Source organism: Mustela putorius, unplaced genomic scaffold, assembly GCF_011764305.1.
Source record: "Mustela putorius furo isolate JIRA1106 unplaced genomic scaffold, ASM1176430v1.1 tig00000785_pilon_pilon_pilon, whole genome shotgun sequence".
NCBI classification, from domain to species: Eukaryota; Metazoa; Chordata; class Mammalia; order Carnivora; family Mustelidae; genus Mustela; species Mustela putorius.
Genome location: NW_025421480.1, coordinates 2,337,680 through 2,356,936, shown reverse-complemented (window position 1 = coordinate 2,356,936; position 19,257 = coordinate 2,337,680). Strand labels below are relative to the sequence as shown.

Here is a 19,257-nt window from a genome sequence, read left to right as displayed (position 1 = left end):
TCACAAATTAGGTATCTTAGAATTTAAAAGTACAAAAAAAAAAACCCACAAAATCTCAGAATTCATCTAATCTAATAGTAATGAAGAATGAATAAGAATATCCCAAGCCTACAGAGACAGAATCCCCAAGGTAAGAATCTTAGGCATGTGTATTTTTTTTAAAGCTTCAGGAATAATTCTAATGTTCATTCCTAGTTGAGGCAATCCAGTCTGCCCATTTTCAGGTAAGAAAACTAACACACAAAGAAAAGGTAAAGAAATTTGCCTAAAGCCATATACAAGACTACTGGCCACACAAAGCAATGACAAAAACACAGGCTCACCAGACGTCCATTGACAGAAGAATAGATAAAGATGTGGTGTGTATATACACCTATGTGTATGTATACACCTATGTGTATGTATACTTATGTGTGTGTACACACACACACACACACACACACACACACCGGAATATTACTCAGCCATCAAAAAGAATGAAATCCTGCCATTTGCAACAACATGAATGGAACTGAGGATATTATGCTAAGCAAAGTCAGTCCATTAAAGACAAATGCCCTATAATTTCACTCATATGTGGAATTTAAGAAACAAAACAGATGAACATAAGGAAAGGGAACAAACAATAAGATAAGATAAAAATACAGAGTGAGGCAAACTGTAAGAAACTCTTAACTCTAGGAAACAAACTGAGAGTTGCTGGAGGGGAGGTTGGTGGGGTAAAGGGGTAAATGGATGATGGGCATTACGGAGGGCACTTGAGGTAATGAGCACTGGGTGTTATATGCAACTGATGAATCACTAAATTCTACCCCTGAAATTAATAATACACTGTACGTTAACTAAACTGAATTTAAAAAATAAGAACAAAAGACAAGCTCAGACTCAGCCTACTTAGGTTTTGGCTCATTGCTTACTAGCTGTGAGAACTTGGGCAAGTTGGTTCACTCTTTTGTGCCTCTCTTTTTTCACCTTTAAAATGGTGTGGCTGGGCGCCTGGGTGGCTCAGTGGGTTAAGCCGCTGCCTTTGGCTCAGGTCATGATCTCAGGATCCTGGGATCGAGTCCCGCATCGGGCTCTCTGCTCAGCAGGGAGCCTGCTTCCTCCTCTCTCTCTCTCTCTGCCTGCCTCTCTGCCTACTTGTGATCTCTCTGTCAAATAAATAAATAAAATCTTTAAAAAAAATAAAAAATAAAATAAAATGGTGTGGCTATCTCAAAAGAGTTGTAAAGAGAGTAAGTTGGTGGACACGAAACACTGAGAATATTAATAAGCATTCAGTAAAGGCTCACTGTTAATAATGAAAAAAAAAAGGGGGGGATTACAACCAAACTCTAGGTTAGTTTTATGCCCTTTCCCCTACATCAGTATGTATGTGTATTTTGACAACCAGAAGGGCAGAGCTCAAGTCTCCTGCTTCTTCAGGATTCCCCACCACCACAAATACATTGTTGGTAACTAAATACCATTTTGAATTAATTAATGGATTCCTATTTCTGAACCCTGCCACCTATGCCCTCCTAATTATAGCAAAGCACCCAGAGGAAATTAAAAGAATTCTTGTAACAATGCTTACTATGAGCAAGGCATTATTTTAAGTACTTTACATATTTTCTTATGTTAGATTACAAATACTCTATAACAAGAAACACAAAATTAGCTTAGTACCTATAAGCCAAAAAACATTTTCTAACAAAGCTAGGTGTTACTTCTACGTAAAATATAAAACAATTTTAACTACTGATTCGTCACAAAAATAAAGCCCTAAAACAAAATCAAGCGTCAAAAAAATCTGCATTTATGAAATAAGTTTATCCCAAGGTTTTAACATTTTTATACTGCAAATACTTGAAAACAATTTCTCATATCCTTTAACATGTACAATTTTACTTTTTGAAACTACTTTAAAATACAGCCTTAAAAGTAAAACATACAACTGGCACTAAAGTACACTCTGCAATACATATATACTATGTTTTAAATAAAGAGTCCCATTTATGTATAAACTACTAAACAAAAGTATTTCATGCATATGTTTCTACTTGTAGATGGCTTGAAAGAATAATAAAGCATTTAAAATTTTTATAAATTTTTCTCTTCCCTTTCGTTACAAGTACTAGAATGTTAGCTCTACACATATTGACCTATTTCTCTATTCAGACAGTTGAAACAAGTGAAAGAATAATTTAGGAGTTCATAAAGAATGGAAAAATGAAATAATCAATGTCCAAAGGTAAGTTAGGTGTTAGTATCTTTTTTTTATTACCAGCCAACCCAATTACCTGCCTCCATTCCAATATACCCTCAAATGTTTAATAACTTAAAGATGATATTATAAAACACATCCAACTCATTTTAAAATAATTCAAAGGACATTATAAATAAGTAATGTGCCACTTTTTCATTGGTCACAAATATTGGAGTTTTACACAAAGATGTTGTATCTACCTGGTCACACCTTCTTCCACAGACCTTTTCCTATTTAGGGAATCTGGCTTCATTTAACTTGTCTGACAAGATCTAACACTGTTTTAAATAACTTAATACCTCTTTTAAGTAGTACACACTTTCTTTGCAATGTATATCCCAGGGCAAAGATACTTTTCTTCCCAAAGTTTTTCACATCAAGTTCCACAAGAAAGACTTTAAAAAAAAAAAAAAAAAAAAAAAAAACCAAGATACAACTGGCATATAAAGTATGTTGGTTTCAGATGTACGAAATAGTAATTCAATATTATTATGTATTGTGGTATGTTTACCACAAAGTACATCCATCACCACACAGCTATAATTTTTTTTCTTGTGATAATTTTTAAGATCTACTTTTAGCAACTTCAAGATCTACAATACAGTATCATTACCCAGAGTCCCCATGCTAAAAATTGTACACCAGGACAAGAAAGACTATTAAAAGAAAAAGTCATCAAATGATTTAAAGAAGAGGGATTACTTCACTATTTTATTTTGAATATTTATTATTTTATTCAGAGAAGAGACTTATGGTCTTAAAAAATAGTTACAGAAACACAACAAAGTAACTTCTCCAGACGAAATACAGGATTTTCAAGGATATTTCCAATCATTACCTTAAAAATGACAAAACTGCTAATTTTTCTTATTTACTTCTGCATATTGACAAATGAGCAAGAAACCAGCAAAATTATCAAAGAAAAAACAACAGAAGGGCTACAGAAATAAAGTCACAGGGGCGCCTGGGTGGCTCAGTGGGTTAAGCCGCTGCCTTCGGCTCAGGTCATGGTCTCAGGGTTCTGGGATCGAGTCCCGCATCGGGCTCTCTGCTCAGCAGGGAGCCTGCTTCCCTCTCTCTCTCTCTCTGCCTGTCTCTCCATCTACTTGTGATTTCTCTCTCTCAAATAAATAAATAAAATCTTTAAAAAAAAAAAAAAAAAAAAAAAAAAAAAAAAAAAAAAAAAAGAAATAAAGTCACAAACCAAGAAAGAAAACCAGGTAACATATTCAGAAAAATTACTAAGGACTGGGACACCTGTGTGGCTCAGTGCGTTAAAGCCTCTGCCAGGGTCCTGGGATCGAGCCCTGGCATTGGGCTCTCTGCTTGGCAGGGAGCCTGCTTCCTCCTCTCTGTCTGCCTCTCTGCCTACTTGTGATCTCTGTCCATCAAATAAATAAATAAAATCTTAAATTAAAAAAAAAAAAAAAGGAAAGGAAGAAAGAAAAAGAAAAATTACCAAGGACAAAAAAGCATACAAAACAGACCACTTTGATTTAGGTATCTATCAAGTCTCTCCACTGCGACTGCCACTTTAGGGCTTCCAGCTTTCCTGAAGTCTGTCCCTTCCAAACCACGCTATGGTCATAATGATCTAATAAATAAATAAATAAATAAATAAAATCTGACCTTATGCTTTTGCTCAAACTATTACCCTGACTCATAACTCTCAACCAGGCTAAAAATCAAGAGTTCATCTGCGTAATTATCAAGTCCCTTCAAAACCTGGCTCTAGCCTCCCTTCTCATCTCTCCCCACAAATACTCGAGGAATCTTGCCTCTACTGAAACAAAATTCTTCCATTTTGTACTATCCATCCTGCAAACCATTTATGCAGATAAGTACTGAGATTCATAGAAATAACTCATCCAGGGACATACAGATAGTGATAGAATCGTATCTAGAATACGAATTCTACCCTTGGTGTTCCTCAAAATCTTTGTAATTATATTTTGTAATTATTTGTCAAATGTATGAGAAAAAATTGCTTAAATGTGAGGTTTTTCTCATTAGCTCTAAATAGGAGCTTCTCCAAGATGATCTTATTGGTTACAATAGTTTTTTTTAGTCTTAAAGAAATAAACCAGTCTGATAAGGGATGTTGACTAATGAAGGGGCCATACAAGGGTAGGGACAGAGTGTATAGGAAATCTCCATAACTTCCGCTGTGAACATAAAATGCTCTATAAAATAGTATTTTTTAAATTAATTAAGCTTTACTAAGTTTAATATAAGAATTTATACTTGTTCTGAAGGTCGGATGGTCAAACATGAATAACCCCAGGGACTACGTAATCAGAAACCTGTGGGAAAATGTGGAAGTTCCACAAACTGGGGTTTGCCTCCAGGCATTGTGAGGCACTGGCGTTTATGTATGCCCAATTAAGTAGCCTTAGGGATTATATTATTTAGTTTTAACTAACTGACTCTTACAACATGGAAAAATAGCTTTGAAAACATTCCTGCAAAGACTGCAAAGAATATAACTACACAAGCACAAGTCAACAAGAAAATCGCAAGGCTAAGACTCCCAATTAGAACAAGCTATTCATCAATCACATCGTGATGTAAAATACTCTGATCAGTCAATCACAAAGCTCTCACCAGAAATCATTTGAGAGCAAAAAAAAATTCTATTAATAGAAAGTATTAGGGACGCCTGGGTGGCTCAGTTGGTTAAGCAGCTGCCTTTGGCTCAGGTCATGATCCCAGCGTCCTGGGATCGAGTCCCACATCGGGCTCCTTGCTCGGCAGGGAGCTTGCTTCTCCCTCTGACCCTGCCTGCCACTCTGTCTGCCTGTGCTTGCTCTCATTCTCTCTCTCTCTGACAAATAAATAAAATCTTAAAAAAAAAAAAATAGAAAGTATTAGACTGTTCATTTTTCTCATCTTTTTAAACACCTAATTTATGTAACTTATGATAGTATACTATCATACTAATATATTGGCACATGCACACAACTTATAAACAATTAAGCACATATTAAAGATTGCATGCATTAATATTTTATTGAGGGGGACACACTCAAAAGAATTTGAATATCCACTGCTTAAAGCATAGACCTCTTTAAGATGACGATCCTTCTTCCCAGTTTGCCAGGACTGAGAGTAATATATTAGGCTGCATGATGCCTCCCAGAGAGTCCAAGTCCTAATCCCTGAATATGTTACATGTTAAACCAGTCTTGTGATTACATTAGCAATTTTTTAATTTAATTTTTTAAATTTTTTTATAAACATATAATGTATTTTTATCCCCAGGGGTACAGGTCTGTGAATCGCCAGCTTTACACACTTCACAGCACTCACCATAGCACATAACCCTCCCCAATGTCCATAACCCCACAACCCTCTCCCAAGGCCCCTCCCCCTAGCAACCCTCAGTTTGTTTTGTGAGATTAAGAGTCACTTATGGTTTGTCTTCCTCCCAATCCCATCTTGTTTCATTTATTCTTTTCGAACCCCTCAAACCCTCCTGTGGCATCTCCACTTCCTCATATCAGGGAGATCATATGAAAGCTGTCTTTCTCCGACTGACTTATTTCACTAAGCATGATACCGTCTAGTTCCATTGACGTTGTCGCAAATGGCAAGATTTCATTTCTTTTGATGGCTGCATAGTATTCCATTGTGTATATGTACCACCTCTTCTTTATCCATTCATCTGTTGATGGACATCTAGGTTCTTTCCATCGTTTGGCTATTATAGACACTGCTGCTATAAACATTCAGGTGCACGTGCCCCTTTGGATCCCTATGTTTATATCTTTAGGGTAAATACCCAGTAGTGCGATTGCTGGGTCACAGGGTAGTTCTTTTTTCCACTTTTTGAGGAACCTCCATGCTGTTTTCCAGAGTGGTTGCACCAGCTTGCATTCCCATAAATTAGCAATTTTGAGATGGGTATATAATCCTGGACTGTCTTGGCAGGCCCAATGTAATCACAAGTGCTTATGGAAAGAGAGGCAAGGGGATCAGTGATTTAGCACATGTGAAGCCTGGAGCTAGAGGTGAGAATGCTGTGAGGGAGGAGTCACAGACTGCAGGTGGCCCTAGAAGCTGAAAAGGTCAAGAAACAGATTCTTTACCTAAAAGACTCAGGAAGGAGCCATCTCTGTTGACATCCTGACTTTAGCCCTGTTAAGGCTTATTTTGAACTTCTGATCCCAGAAGTGTAAGGTATCAGATGCATGCTGCCACTAAATTTTTGGCAACTTGTTAACAGCATCAGTAAGAAATAACACAGGAGATTCCTGAGACATGGGACGTCACTGACAAAACCAGGATAAGCTGGTCACCCTATTTTTAGGTTTTCAGTGCCCAAACAACATATGGTACATAATAAGCATGAGAAAAATCCTTGTTGAATAATTTTATAATGAAATAAATGGATTATATACCCTATATATATTTTATGAAATATGTAGATAACACACCCTCACTATTTAATAAAGACCTGTCGTATGTATTATCTCATTTCATCCTCCTAACAACCCTGTGAAGTATAAATGAATTAGTTTTCCTACTTTTAGGATACAAGAATTAAGGTTCAAAGAAATTACATACCATGTCCTAGGGCACGTATCTATTAAGCCATGGAGCGGTATCTAAAATACAGGCCTTCTGATCTTTGATACCAGTCAGGACACTCTGCCACAAATCAGGCTGCACAGATTCAAATCCAAGCTGCTAAACTTAATAGCTGCTTCACCTTGCCAAATCAGTTAATTTACCTACTTCCTGAACTATACAATGCAGAATAAGGTTAACAATAATACTTACCTCACAGGGCTGTGAAGACTGAAGGTATTAAAGTATGTAAAGTACACACCACAAGCTACACATAGATATGACAATCATTATTACTCTATACTGCAGCTACAGTAAGTTTATGCTTAAAATACTCTGTACTACTTCATAAAGAATCACACAATATATGCAAAAGTAAAAAATAGCAACTAAAATGACTAATAAGACGGAAGGATGGTTTTTTTGTGACAGCAATCCAAGGTTAGGACTCTAGACTGAAAAGAAAAAAAGGAGAGGGGAGACATAATCAAGAGCTATAGAAGTGTGAGAGTATAAAAAAGGGGATAAAAAGTTTCAGTAATATTGGTGGGAGGGAGGTGAACCTTAGAAACTAGAGAACTGTGGTATGAACACACAGCATTCGTACATTACAAAACGATACAGCTTAAGAAAGAAATGGATCACAAAATTTAGAGACAATTTATAAACATCAAAGACAAAAATGGCTACTAAAAGAAGCTTAGCTACTCTTCCGTAAACTTTTTTTTTTCCCCTAAGGGAAAATGGAGATATTGGAAAATGACATACAGACCAGACTGGAACAAGGAGCAGACCTCCAGATGAATCAGTGCCGAGCCTGATAACGTAACATAGCCTCTACCATCATTACCCGGTACCACTCCTCTTCTCCAATCGCATCACCACCCTTCCAGGAAAATCTCAAGCCTAAATATCCTCTTTTCAATGCCCTTTAATGGCTTCAATAAAGAATAATTTAAAAGTCCTTAAATTTGGCAGTATAAACCAATCTCAAAATACACTAGTTCAACTGTTTCTTAAGCTAAAGTTTCTTAAAACTTGTTACTCCTTAAACTCTCAACATCCACTTTTCATTGTGAGAGTCAACAAACTTTACAGAACTTTATGACTACTACTTTCAATATTAGGCTGACTGATTTTTTTTTCTAATAGGTCATAACCTTTTATTACTAATGAATAAAGCTGAGAAACCATATTGAAGTTAGCCTAAGCAAAAGACAGCCAGAAAGTACACAAAGTAATAGAAGCATGGTTACTTTAAATTCACAAGTGATTTTAAGAAACACACTGTAGTGTTTGATTTCATCTCCACCATCTACTAAAAAATAAATAAATAAATAAATAAAATCATGTTTAAGGGTACAGATTTTAACTATAGATAACGAAGTCCTGGAGATCTACTATGGAATATATAGATAATGATATTGTACGACAATGATTAAACTTACTATGAGACTAGGTTTTAATTATTCTGACCACAAAAAAGAAATAATGATGTGATGTGATAAAAGTAGTAACTACCACTACAATGGCAATCCTATCACAGTACATCAATGTATCATGTCAACATGTTACACATCTTGAATTTGCACAATACCATAATGACATTTAGACAATGTCAAATATATTTCAATAAAAAAAAAAAATCCGAGGTACCGGTGCATTTTAAACTTGAACGAAAGTGTAACCTCTTTGCCCTATGAGCCACTTCAGAAAGTCTAAAGTTGGGCAAGATCAAGGAGAAAGAAGAAAGAAATGATACATTACCCTGTAAATTACCAAGGAGCCCCCAGAAAAAGATGGAAATGAACACATGTCACCTACAAACCTAAATCTAGAATGGGGTGAGTGGACTCATCTCCTGCTCGCACTTGTTGGTCCCCAACAGGACACTAACAAAGGAGGGGGTGACAGCTGTCCCGTTGGAAGTGTTTGGAATTAAAGTCATAAGGCCAGATTCTTGTCCTCTAAAGCTTCTATCAGTCTTCAGATCAGAATTCCTCAGCCTGGCAAGGGTTTTCCCTCTCCTGTCACTTAGTATTTCGTGTGAGCAACACCTCTGCCACTTCAGGATCTTTGGAATCTATTAAGCACAGAAAAAATGGACACGTCGTTGGTGTTTTCCGGAAATAAACAAGGGACTTAATGAATAAAGGTACTTATTCGTTAACGAATTCACTTATTCGTTAATGAATAAAGTTTACGTAGACTTGAGTAAACAGCAGATCGCTCTGACTAAAGCAGCATCTTCCCAGTCAGCGGGCTCACACCTCCAGGAGGGAAAAAACGGCTTTTCCCAGTCAAGTGACAGCAATCCTTTCACTGACGCGGTGTCCTTGCCAGGGATCAGCAGAAACTCCCTAAACTTTAGGAACAAAGCACTCTTCCCGCCTTCCAAAGACAGGACTCGTCCTGCCATTCCTCAGGGACAGCGCGCACGCCACACCTGAGACGCGCGACCGCACCAACCGCTCCTCGTCTGCCCCCTCAAAGGGGCTCCGGAACGCCCCCCGCCCAGTTTCCGAGAGCAGCCGCCCCAGGTGCACTCGAGGCCCGAGACGGCAGGACCTGGCCTGAACCGCGGCGCGCGCGGTGCTCTGGCCCTCGTGACAATCACGCTTTTAGAATCGCACCGGGGACCGCACGCGCCCGACCCGGTCTCCCCGGGTCCCACCGCACGCGGCCAGAGAGCGGCCGGCAGGGGACCCGAGCCACCCCGCGAGCCCTTCCGAGAGCGGCCCGGACGCCCCACCGTCTCCAAGGCCGAGCACAAAGGCACCGGGTGGTCGCCGCACTCGGGCCCCCTTCCCGCCCGCTCCTCTCCGCGAGCGCCGACACACCGCCCGGAAACCGCACAGCGCGCGGCCGGGCCAGTCGGCGCGGGAGCCGCGAGCAACCCGTGTGTCGTAAGGGCCTGGAGACCCGCACCCCGAGAGCCACGGCGACCTGGGGGTGTGACCCGCGCCGCTCCCCGCTCCCCGCTCCCCGCTCGGGAAACTCCCGGATGGCGGCGGCGACTCACCAGACCAGGGAGCACAGAGACAGGCAGGAGACCAGGGCCAAGGCCCGGCGGTACTTCTTCATCTTCTCCTCCTTCTTCCCCCGGCCAGAAGGCGGCACATCCTCCCGGCAGCCGCCACTGCCGAGGCCAAGATGGAGGAGCCGGAGCAGGAGCGAGAGGATGGGACCGAGAGTCCGAAGGGCCGCGGCGCAGCGGGAGCGGCTCCTCAGCGGCCCGCGTACCGGCCGCCCCCTCCGAGGGGCCCACGGCGGCGCCGAGCGCGGCGCTTCACGGGAGGACTCCGGGGACTGCCGCTGCTCCCGCAGCCGCCGGCTCGCCCGCGCCCGCCTCCTCCGGCCGCCGCCGCCGCCACTGCGGCCCCATGTCCCCCCCGCCCGCCCCGGCTCTCCCTCCGTGCTGCCGGCGACCAACGGCCGCGGCGCACTCGTCTCCCAACAGCCAATCGCCGGCGGGGCCGCGCCACCTCACACACCGCTGAGCTGGAAGAGGACGCGTCACCCACGTCCCGCGACGCTCGCGCCCCCACCAGCCTCCGCGCGGGCCACGCCCCCTCCGACGTCTCGGGCGGAGGAGCGCGAGGTGGGAGGACACAACGCGCGAGAGCCGGGGCTGCGGCCGCCCCGCCCACCTCAAAGTCCGCCGGGTCACTGGCTCGTGTTCAGGAAGTCGGGGAGGAGCCCCATGACCCTCCGCGGTCTTCTTTGCGATGGCCCGCCCCCTCGTCCAGGGCGTGGCGAGTCGGCGCAAGGGCCCTTGGGAGTTGTAGTTTGTCTTCCAGAACGCTCCTTTCCCTTTCCCCTACTCCTCCTAGAATCCCAGTTTTGATGGAGAGGTCTATAATTTCGCCTCTCACCGCAAGAATGACCAGCTTTGGGATGATTATATTCAGTTCTCCTCTTTTGACCACAGTTCGTGAGACGGACGGCCTAGAAGGACGGTGGGAAGAAAAACTGTAACTAATAAAATTTGAAGAGGTGTTTTTTTCCCGGTGCGGACGGGCCCGCCCGTCGGGTTAGGTGCTGATTGGCCATCGGGAGGGGGTGTGCCACGAGGCCCTCTCCCTGATTGGTCGCGGCGGAGAGTCCCGGTCTCGGCGCTGCGGGGAGACCCCCGCGCCCTGATTCCCGCGTGGGATCGCCGGGTTTGGTCCGCCTGGTGCCGGGCTCGTGCTCGGGGTGGCCCGCGGAGGGGCGGGAAGGGCTCGCGCGGGAGGAGCCCAGGAAGGCGCTGCCGTACACGCGCCTCGGCTCCGGTGCGGCGCGGAGTAATCTGTGGTAAAAGGCTGCGTGCCCACGCCGGGGTCCCGTGCCCCTGGGGTCCCGGAAGGTCTCCCGGAAGCGGCTTCTGCCTGACATGCCCAAATGCGCGACCGCTCTTCTCCCCTAGCCCTTCGCGTGTCCAGGCTCCCTTAGACGGCGGAGAGCGTGGAGAAGAGGCGTCCGTTTCTGCTCGGAGACCAGGTCGGCCTCCGGCCGTCGCCGGGGACCCACCTGCGCCGAGGGAGCCTCTCCCGGGGATGCTGCTCTTAGGGAAGAAGTACAACAGTGGGACTCCGTGGTCCCCGCTTTTTGTGTCGGCTGTCGGCGGACTGAAAACTCTTCCCCAGACAGCAGCCTGAGAGATGGGGGCATAGAGGCCTGACGTTTAGAGGGGAGAATGCTTGAGGCAGATATCAGAGCGTGGGTCACGTACTGCCTGTGGGGCCGCGGGGCGGGGGGGGTAAAACACTTCAGTAGAATGCTTAAAATTGAGATGAGATTTCCTTATGAGTCTTCTGAGTTGAATGGGTTGGTAATTGTATCCCCAGGGACCTGAATATAAGTTGATAGAAGTCAACTGGATACATTAACTATCATCCACCACCTCTTCAATATTCCACAGTGGTGGTTCTCAACCAGGGGCAATTTTTCCCCTTGGGGGGAAAAAAAAGGCAGTATTTGGAGACATTTCTGGTCGTTAGAGCTGAGGAATTCACACCTAGTGAGTAGAAACCAGGGATGATACATTCTATAATTCATAAAACAGAAAGTTACTTGGCCTGAAAAGTCAACGTACCAGGCTCAAGGAAACTCTGCAATAACAGAATCTCCCAACTCAATAAAACCTGTATATCACTGATCACACGGGACAACTCATGTGCACTGCAGATCCTAGCATTATTCTGGAAGTCACCAAGGACTGAACTGCCTGACGAACAGTTTCCTTTAGTTCTTCATTCCTATGTGGTGTCCAGAAACTCCAGACAGCTCAAGTCTCTGCCCTGATAAAGATCAGATTCTCTGGGGCGCCGGGGTGGCTCAATCAGTTAAGCATCTGCCTTAGGCTCAGGTGGTAATCTCATGGTCCTGGGATCCAGAGCCGCCCTGGGCTCCTTGCTCAGCAGGGAGCCTGCTTCTCCGTCTACCTGCCACTCCCCATGCTTGTGTTCTCTCTTGTAGTCTCTCTCTCTCTGACAGATAAAATCGTAAAAAAAAGAGAGAGAGAAAGAACTTGTGGATCTCAGAAAAGGAGGCAACCCCTCTGGCCTTCTCATCTCTTTGTCATTTTTCCCATGTAAATCATATTCAAGAAGCCCCTGAGGTTAAGTTGGTGGTATTTGACAAGCGAGCCCTGACATATCTTGAATTAATCAAAATGTTATCTGCCTCTTTCAATGCTGAGATACTGTGTATCTTTAAGAGGAACAGCTGAGGGGCGCCTGGGTGGCTCAGTGGGTTAAGCCGCTGCCTTCGGCTCAGGTCATGATCTCAGGGTCCTGGGATCGAGTCCCGCATCGGGCTCTCTGCTGGGCAGGGAGCCTGCTTCCCTCTCTCTCTCTCTCTCTCTGCCTGCCTCTCTGCCTAATTGTGATCTCTCTCTGTCAAATAAATAAATAAAATCTTAAAAAAAAAAAAAAAGAGGAACAGCTGAGGCTCGAGGGTATTAGATGATTCCAAGGTAAGGGCCAGTTAGGACAAAAGTTCCTTGAAATCAGTGAAAGAAAGGTCATGGAATTGAGAAAGACAAATAGACAATAAAAGGGACAAAAGCAGATGAAAAGGAGGATGAATGAGGCAATCAGCACTTAAGATATTAATACATGTACATACAATATTAATATATATTAATATATGTGCATACATGTCTTCCTGTTTGTCCCCACTCTGTTGCTGCTTCTGTGTGTATAGCTATGTGCACGAAACTGCTTATACCTATTTTATTTATTATCGTCTAAAGGGAGTCTAAACCACTTTGTCAAATCTACCTGAACAGAGCACTGATAATACAGCCACTTCAGGAGGTCAAGGGAGAACTTGGAGGGAGGTAAGAAAATAAACTTCTCTAGGTAACCTGAGACCTCAGTTCCTTAGCAGAAAGAAGAATCAAAACCTGCAGTCTTGGCTTGTTCACATCTTTTTATGCTGCAAGCAAGAAAAATATAATATTTTCCTTTAAAAAATGTTCTACCCCAAATTGAATCTTCTATCTTATGTGTTTATGTTGAGAATACATGACTTTAATAAGCTATTTGTGGAAGTAGCCAGAGGAAGGATAACTCAGGAAGTAGGGTGATAGGAAGAAATTAAAGATGGCCTGTCATTGGTCATTACAAAAATAGGAAAATCAGGAGTTGCAGGTTCATAGTTCAAGTTTTGTTTGGAGGTACAGTACTGAATTTGAGATTCTGGTACAAGTACCTAGCAAACGTTTGCAAAGTCAAGAGTCCACACAGGAACAGGGTATCAGCAACTGAAGACAGCATGTTGGGAATTCTAACTGCGGCGTCCTTCATGGCCTGCTGAATCCTAGTCTCAAAAGAAGCTTCCTAAAACATTACCAACATCATATCCTTGTTTTGATGGGAAAATCTCCAAAAGGCCTTAAATCCTTGTTGAATAAAGTCTTGCCTCCTTGGCCAGCATTTGAAGCTTTCCATAATCTAACCCAGTTGAAGGTTCAAGACTTAGTCCCCACTGTTTCCTTTCATGACTCAGCCTCCTCACCAAACCACACTGCTTGCCATCTCCTGAAACACCTACGATCTCTGTCCTCATGACATTCTGCCTCTCCTCACAGTGTATAAATTCATTACGCAAGAGGTCACATGTTGTATATATAAAACCCAATTTTTTTTTAAACAGGGGCCCAAGAAATATGTTTTAACTTAAATATTACTTCATGTCTACTCATACCTGATGAGGGAGCAGGAGGCTGGCTGAGGACAAAGCAAAAGCTGGTGCCTTGCACCCCCTCTTCATCCGCTCCCCTCCATATGTGTAGCATTCCTCAGGCACCCCTGACTGCCATAAAATGATAAATAGTTAACTTGCTGAGATCACAATCCTGCAAGACAGGAGTCTCCCTTGGTTTGCAAATGTCCTTGAGATTACAACAAAGAAGCTAACCTTATCAATAGCCCAATTTCCAAAGACACAGAACTCAGTTCCTCAAGCCCTAATGTCACCCTCCCCTCCATAAAAAACCGAAGGAGGCGGAGGTAGAAGGAAAAGTAAATAAAGTTAAATTTCTTCTAAACCTAAATCTCATTAACAAGGATGCTTGATAGCAGGAATGTAACATTCCACCAGACTTCCAATTGTCTTTACTTGATAGCAACTAAGCCTTCAATATCCTGATAGTATTCTTTGCCCCAATAGCCCTTCTGGACACCCCTTTGTCCTCACCTACCCAACTCCTGTGTATATAACCAGCCACTCCTCACAACCCGGGGCAGCAGCTCTTCCTGCCCACAGGTCCTGTCCCCGTGCTTTAATAAACCACCATTTTGCACCAAAGATGTCTTAAGAATTCTTTCTTTGGTCGGCGGCTCCGAACCTCCTCACCCCACCGAACCTGATTTAGGTTCTGGGACTTCATCATTTTTGGCGAGCCAGCCAGGAGATTTGTTAGTCTTTACATTTGGACTCTGAGCTTCGGTGCAAAATTGGTGAGTACTTTCTCTCCTTTTCCTTTACTCTCATTCCAGGGCTTTTTCAAGGAGTATGGTCTTATTGGAACACTTGCATGTCAATTGCTCAGTCTGTAATCCTCTAGCCCGTGGCTACTCCACAGGGAGGAGAGCGTCTGCCTTTTGGCTATAAGTTAGTACTCTGGCCGGAATGGCAATAAGACCCAGAAACTTGATGGCCTCTCTTTATTCCTGTTCTTATAGAAAGTTGTCTCTCGGGGCACCTGGGTGGCTCGGTGGGTTAAGCCACTGCCTTCGGCTCAGGTCATGATCTCAGGGTCCTGGGATCGAGTCCCGCGTCGGGCTCTCTGCTCAGCAGGGAGCCTGCTTCTCTCTCTCTCTCTCTCCCTCTCTCTGCCTGCCTCTCTGCCTGCTTGCGATCTCTGTCAAATAAATAAATAAATAAATAAATAAAATTAAAAAAAAAAGAAAGTTGTCTCTCTTGGGCACGGGACAGCCACGTAAGTCACCAGGACGGCTGCCAATCTTAAGACTCCCGTGTGAGGTTTCCTCCTGATTGATCTAATGTGATCCCCTCCACATCCCTGGTCTAGCCACTTCTGGCCGCGGGACCTCCACTGGGAGCCGGCCGAAACCAGTACCCAATTGAATTAAAACGCAACCGGGGACCGTTTCCTAGGGAAGTTGGCTGTAAGGATCACATGTGTTGCAATGTCGCATAGACCATGATGGATTTCAATCTTTACTGTTTCTCGTCAGTGTCTTCTGCAAACCGCCTAAAGCTATGAAATTGGGTAATTTCCCCTTGCCAAACTTTTCTAGTATTTCCATGGGTTAATATGGCAAAACAGTATGCAGTCTTCAGGATAGATGGCTTGGCATGGCACAATTTCCTAGTCCATTCACCAGGCACCCATCAGCAGCCTAGGATGCGATGGGGAAGTGGAGGGACGCCGGCACCCCTCCAGGGCCTCTTACGGCAGGAATGCCTTCTGGGGAAGGCAGGATGGTGATCAACAGCGTAATCAATACCGAATTACAATCTTCCCTAGAATTTAGATTTCTGGGAGTAGCAAGACCCTAGGACAGGAAGGTTTCATGCAATTAACTCACCCCTGCCAACTATCGCTTCCACTACAAAGAGCCAAATTATTTTTTTAGCATAACACTGTTTGACTTTATAGGTGGCTAGAATTTTTCAGATTTAAATTACTCCTGAATAACGTGGAGAAATAATGTGTTCAACAAATATCTATTGGACCTTTCTTATATGACAGGTTCTTTGCTTCCAGGAAATTCAGAACAAGTTACTTGGCCAGCTTCTTACCTTCTTCCAGACTGCAGCCCTTTGGTGATTTGATGTTGCCCATTGATCCCTTCTCACAATGTGTATGAAGATATAAAATAAAATAATAGATTACAAAGGAAACCAACTATAGTGAAATATAATCATCAAAATATTACAAAGAAAATTTGTGTTATAGTAATGTATGTATTTTTTAATGCATTAAATAACAATACTTAGCAGCAGGTCTGGTAACTTCAGTAATTCCAAAGCAGTGATGAGTATAAAAGATATTTCAAAAGCCTTAGAATATGTATAATGTGATATGAAAATATCTGAGTTATTAGTGACAAAGTTATAGGTGTAGTTAATACGGTTAAGATTATTTACCTTATATTCATAAGAGGGTATTTTAAATTTTAGTACAATGTTGGTGAAGATAGAGATGTAATTATATTTTTCCACCCAAGTTCACAGACCAGTGAGTTGTATACATGGATCACAGGTTAAGAAGCATTGCACTAGGACAATGTTTTTAAAAAGATTTATTTACTTTCTTGAAAGAGAGAGTTGGGGGGTTGAAGGAGTAGAGCAGAGAGAGAGGGAGAGAGAGAAAATCCTAAAGCAGACTCCCCTCTCCCCTGGGGGTCCTCAGATTGAGCCCCACATGGGGCTCCCTGCTTGGCGGGAAGCCTGCTTCTCCCGCTCCCACTCCCCCTGCTTGTGTTCCCTCTCTCACTGTGTCTCTCTGTCAAATAAATAAATAAAATCTTAAAAAAAAAAAAAAAGATTTGAAGCAGACCATAACAGATGGCTAGGATTTTCACAGAGACATGAGGAGAAGCTATTTCAGGTAGAGAGAACAATAAATCCTAGAATCCAATTAAAAACTACCTTAACAATCACATGCCTTCTATTTTTGGTCCGCTTGACACTTAATGGTATTGTATGTATGAAATAAACAGTGATGGTGGGCTCTAATCGATAAGTAGATGTTTCTTAAACTCATCTAAAACTCCTCACTTTAGGTCCTGTGATGATTTTAAAGAGCAGTCAGGGAATTGAAGAACATTAACATAACAAAAGGTGGTGCTGGTACAAAGTGATCAAAGTGAGTTCAAGATAATTAACTTGGATAGTGATAATGCCAGCAAACATATACCATTGTTTTTACTTACAAAGTAAGTAAAACAAAAAACAGGAAAGCGGTTTGTTTGCAGATAAAGCCACAAGACTGGGGTGAGCAGATGAAGGGACCAGAAGAACACGGGTTGGAAGCTGGAAAGCTGAGAGGGAGGAAATGTCTTCCTAAAGCAACCATTTGCCTGTCTTCCAAGGACAGCCCCAGTTTGCCCCTGTTAACAGTCCTGGCATAATTAGTAATAGGATCAACTTTTACTTTCTCTTTTTTTAAAAGATGTAATTATTTATTTGAGAGAGAGAGAGAGAGCGCCAGTGGGCAAGAGAGAGAATTTTACTTCCAAATGTGGTGTGGTTGAAAAATAATATAACCATTCTCAACACAGCAGACATGAGAAAACTAAATCCTAATTTAGCAATAGGAAATGGCAAGAAAATGGCCCAGTTTGTGATATGGAATCCCCAAACGCTCATTGAGGAAATGACACCAAGTGGCAACAGAGGGGGAGGGGTTGCAGATTAAGAAATAAGAGACCATCCTCCTCTCTACGGGTCTAGATGACTCCTCCCATACCTCTAGCAAGACTGGATTTAGGGACTCGTGAGTGGTTCAGTCAGTTGAGCAGCTGCCTTCGGCTCAGGTCATGATCCCGGAGTCCTGGGATCGAGTCCCGCATCGGGCTCCTTGCTCAACAGGGAGCCTGCTTCTCTCTCTGCCTCTGCTTCCCACTCTGCCTACTTGTGCTCTCTCTCTCTAACAAGATCTTTAAAGAAAAAAAAAAAAAAAGACTGGATTATTATCAGGAGAGGATTGATTGGGGACCAATGCCTGGGCTGGGGAACACCTAGCATAATTTAAGGCAGGAATACCTGCAAAAAATAAAAATATGTGGTTGGGGAAATTTGAATAAGGACTGATAGATCATTAAATGATAAGTCACTTTTTATTAGATATAATAATGCTGTTGTGGTTATATAGAAAATGTCCTTATTTTGAGGAAATTTATGCTGAAATATTTAAGAATGAAATGTCATGATAAGGGCATCTTACCTTCAAAGGTTCGGAGAGCGGGGGAGAGCAAGAAGAAATGCGTCGGTTAGCCGTTGTCAAATCTGGGTGGAAGGAATACAGGTGGCCATTGCACTATCCCTTCAACTTTTCTATATATTTTTTAAAAATTGTATAATAGTAATTTGAGGGTAGAATGAACTCACACATGATTCTGAGACCCCAGCCCTTTTCTGGTACCCGCAGCCAGTCTCTCCCTCTCCAGGCAGAAGACTGGAAGAGTTTTCTCTGGAGAATGTGATTATTCTAAGAGGAAAAACCTAGAAGTTAGTGACGCCTGAGTTTTCTCAACCAGTTCATGCCATGGAAAGGTCATAGTCAAGTCCAGCCATGTGCTCAGAGCATCCAACAATCTTTTTAGTGCCCCACTCTTAAAAAGAATGGACAACTAATGATTACCAGCCGAAAAGAAAATGCTCTAGCATCTAAAACAAACAGGGAAATAGAAACGTGGGGTAGAAGGAAAAGACTGTGCAGTGAGAAGAAACCTTAAAACAAGAAATTCTAACACTGCCAGGCATGGCCACCATAAGACAGGAACAGGAGACTATAAAAAAGGAACCAGTTGAAAACAACAACAACAAATATCTTTTATAAAGATGTGAAAACAGTAATTAAAAAAACCTCAAGAGAAAAAAATTAGAAGATGAAATTGAAGAAATTATCCAAAAAGTAGGCAAAAAGTCAAAAGACTAATAATGAAGGAGATCCAGGGTAGCTATCATAGAACAGTGAAGATGTAAGGAACTATGAGACATTATACTAGAGTTTCTACATTGAAAGTGCCCTCGTCTAAGTATACAGTGTGCTGGACAAAAATGATCGACACTGGGTCACCTGGGTGGCTCAGCCGGTTAAGTGTTTGCCCTCATGGCTCAGGTCATGATCTCAAGATCCTGGAATGGAGCCCCACCTTGAGCTCCCTCCTCTGCTGGGAGTCTGCTTCTTTCCTTTCCCTCTGCCCCTTCCCCCACTCAGTGTGCTCTCTCTCTCTCTTCCTCTCTCATTAAGTAAA

At 42.9% G+C, this 19,257-nt stretch overlaps 1 protein-coding gene across 4 annotated transcripts in view; it reads right to left on the bottom strand.

The window, feature by feature from the left end:
• SUCO (SUN domain containing ossification factor) overlaps window positions 1-10,053 on the bottom strand; it is an 87,463-nt gene extending 77,410 nt beyond the window's left edge. For 3 of the 4 annotated variants that reach the window (XR_001180163.2, XM_013058401.2, XM_004756712.3), the window contains exon 1: window positions 9,840-10,053. Coding sequence is in view for 2 of the 4 variants with exons in the window: in XM_013058401.2 (XP_012913855.1) it covers window positions 9,840-9,901 (62 nt within the window). In the remaining 2 variants the exon portion in view is untranslated. The remainder of the gene's footprint in view (window positions 1-9,839) is intronic. The other variant, XM_013058402.2, reaches the window with a different exon arrangement.
• Between the last annotated feature and the right edge of the window lie 9,204 nt (window positions 10,054-19,257).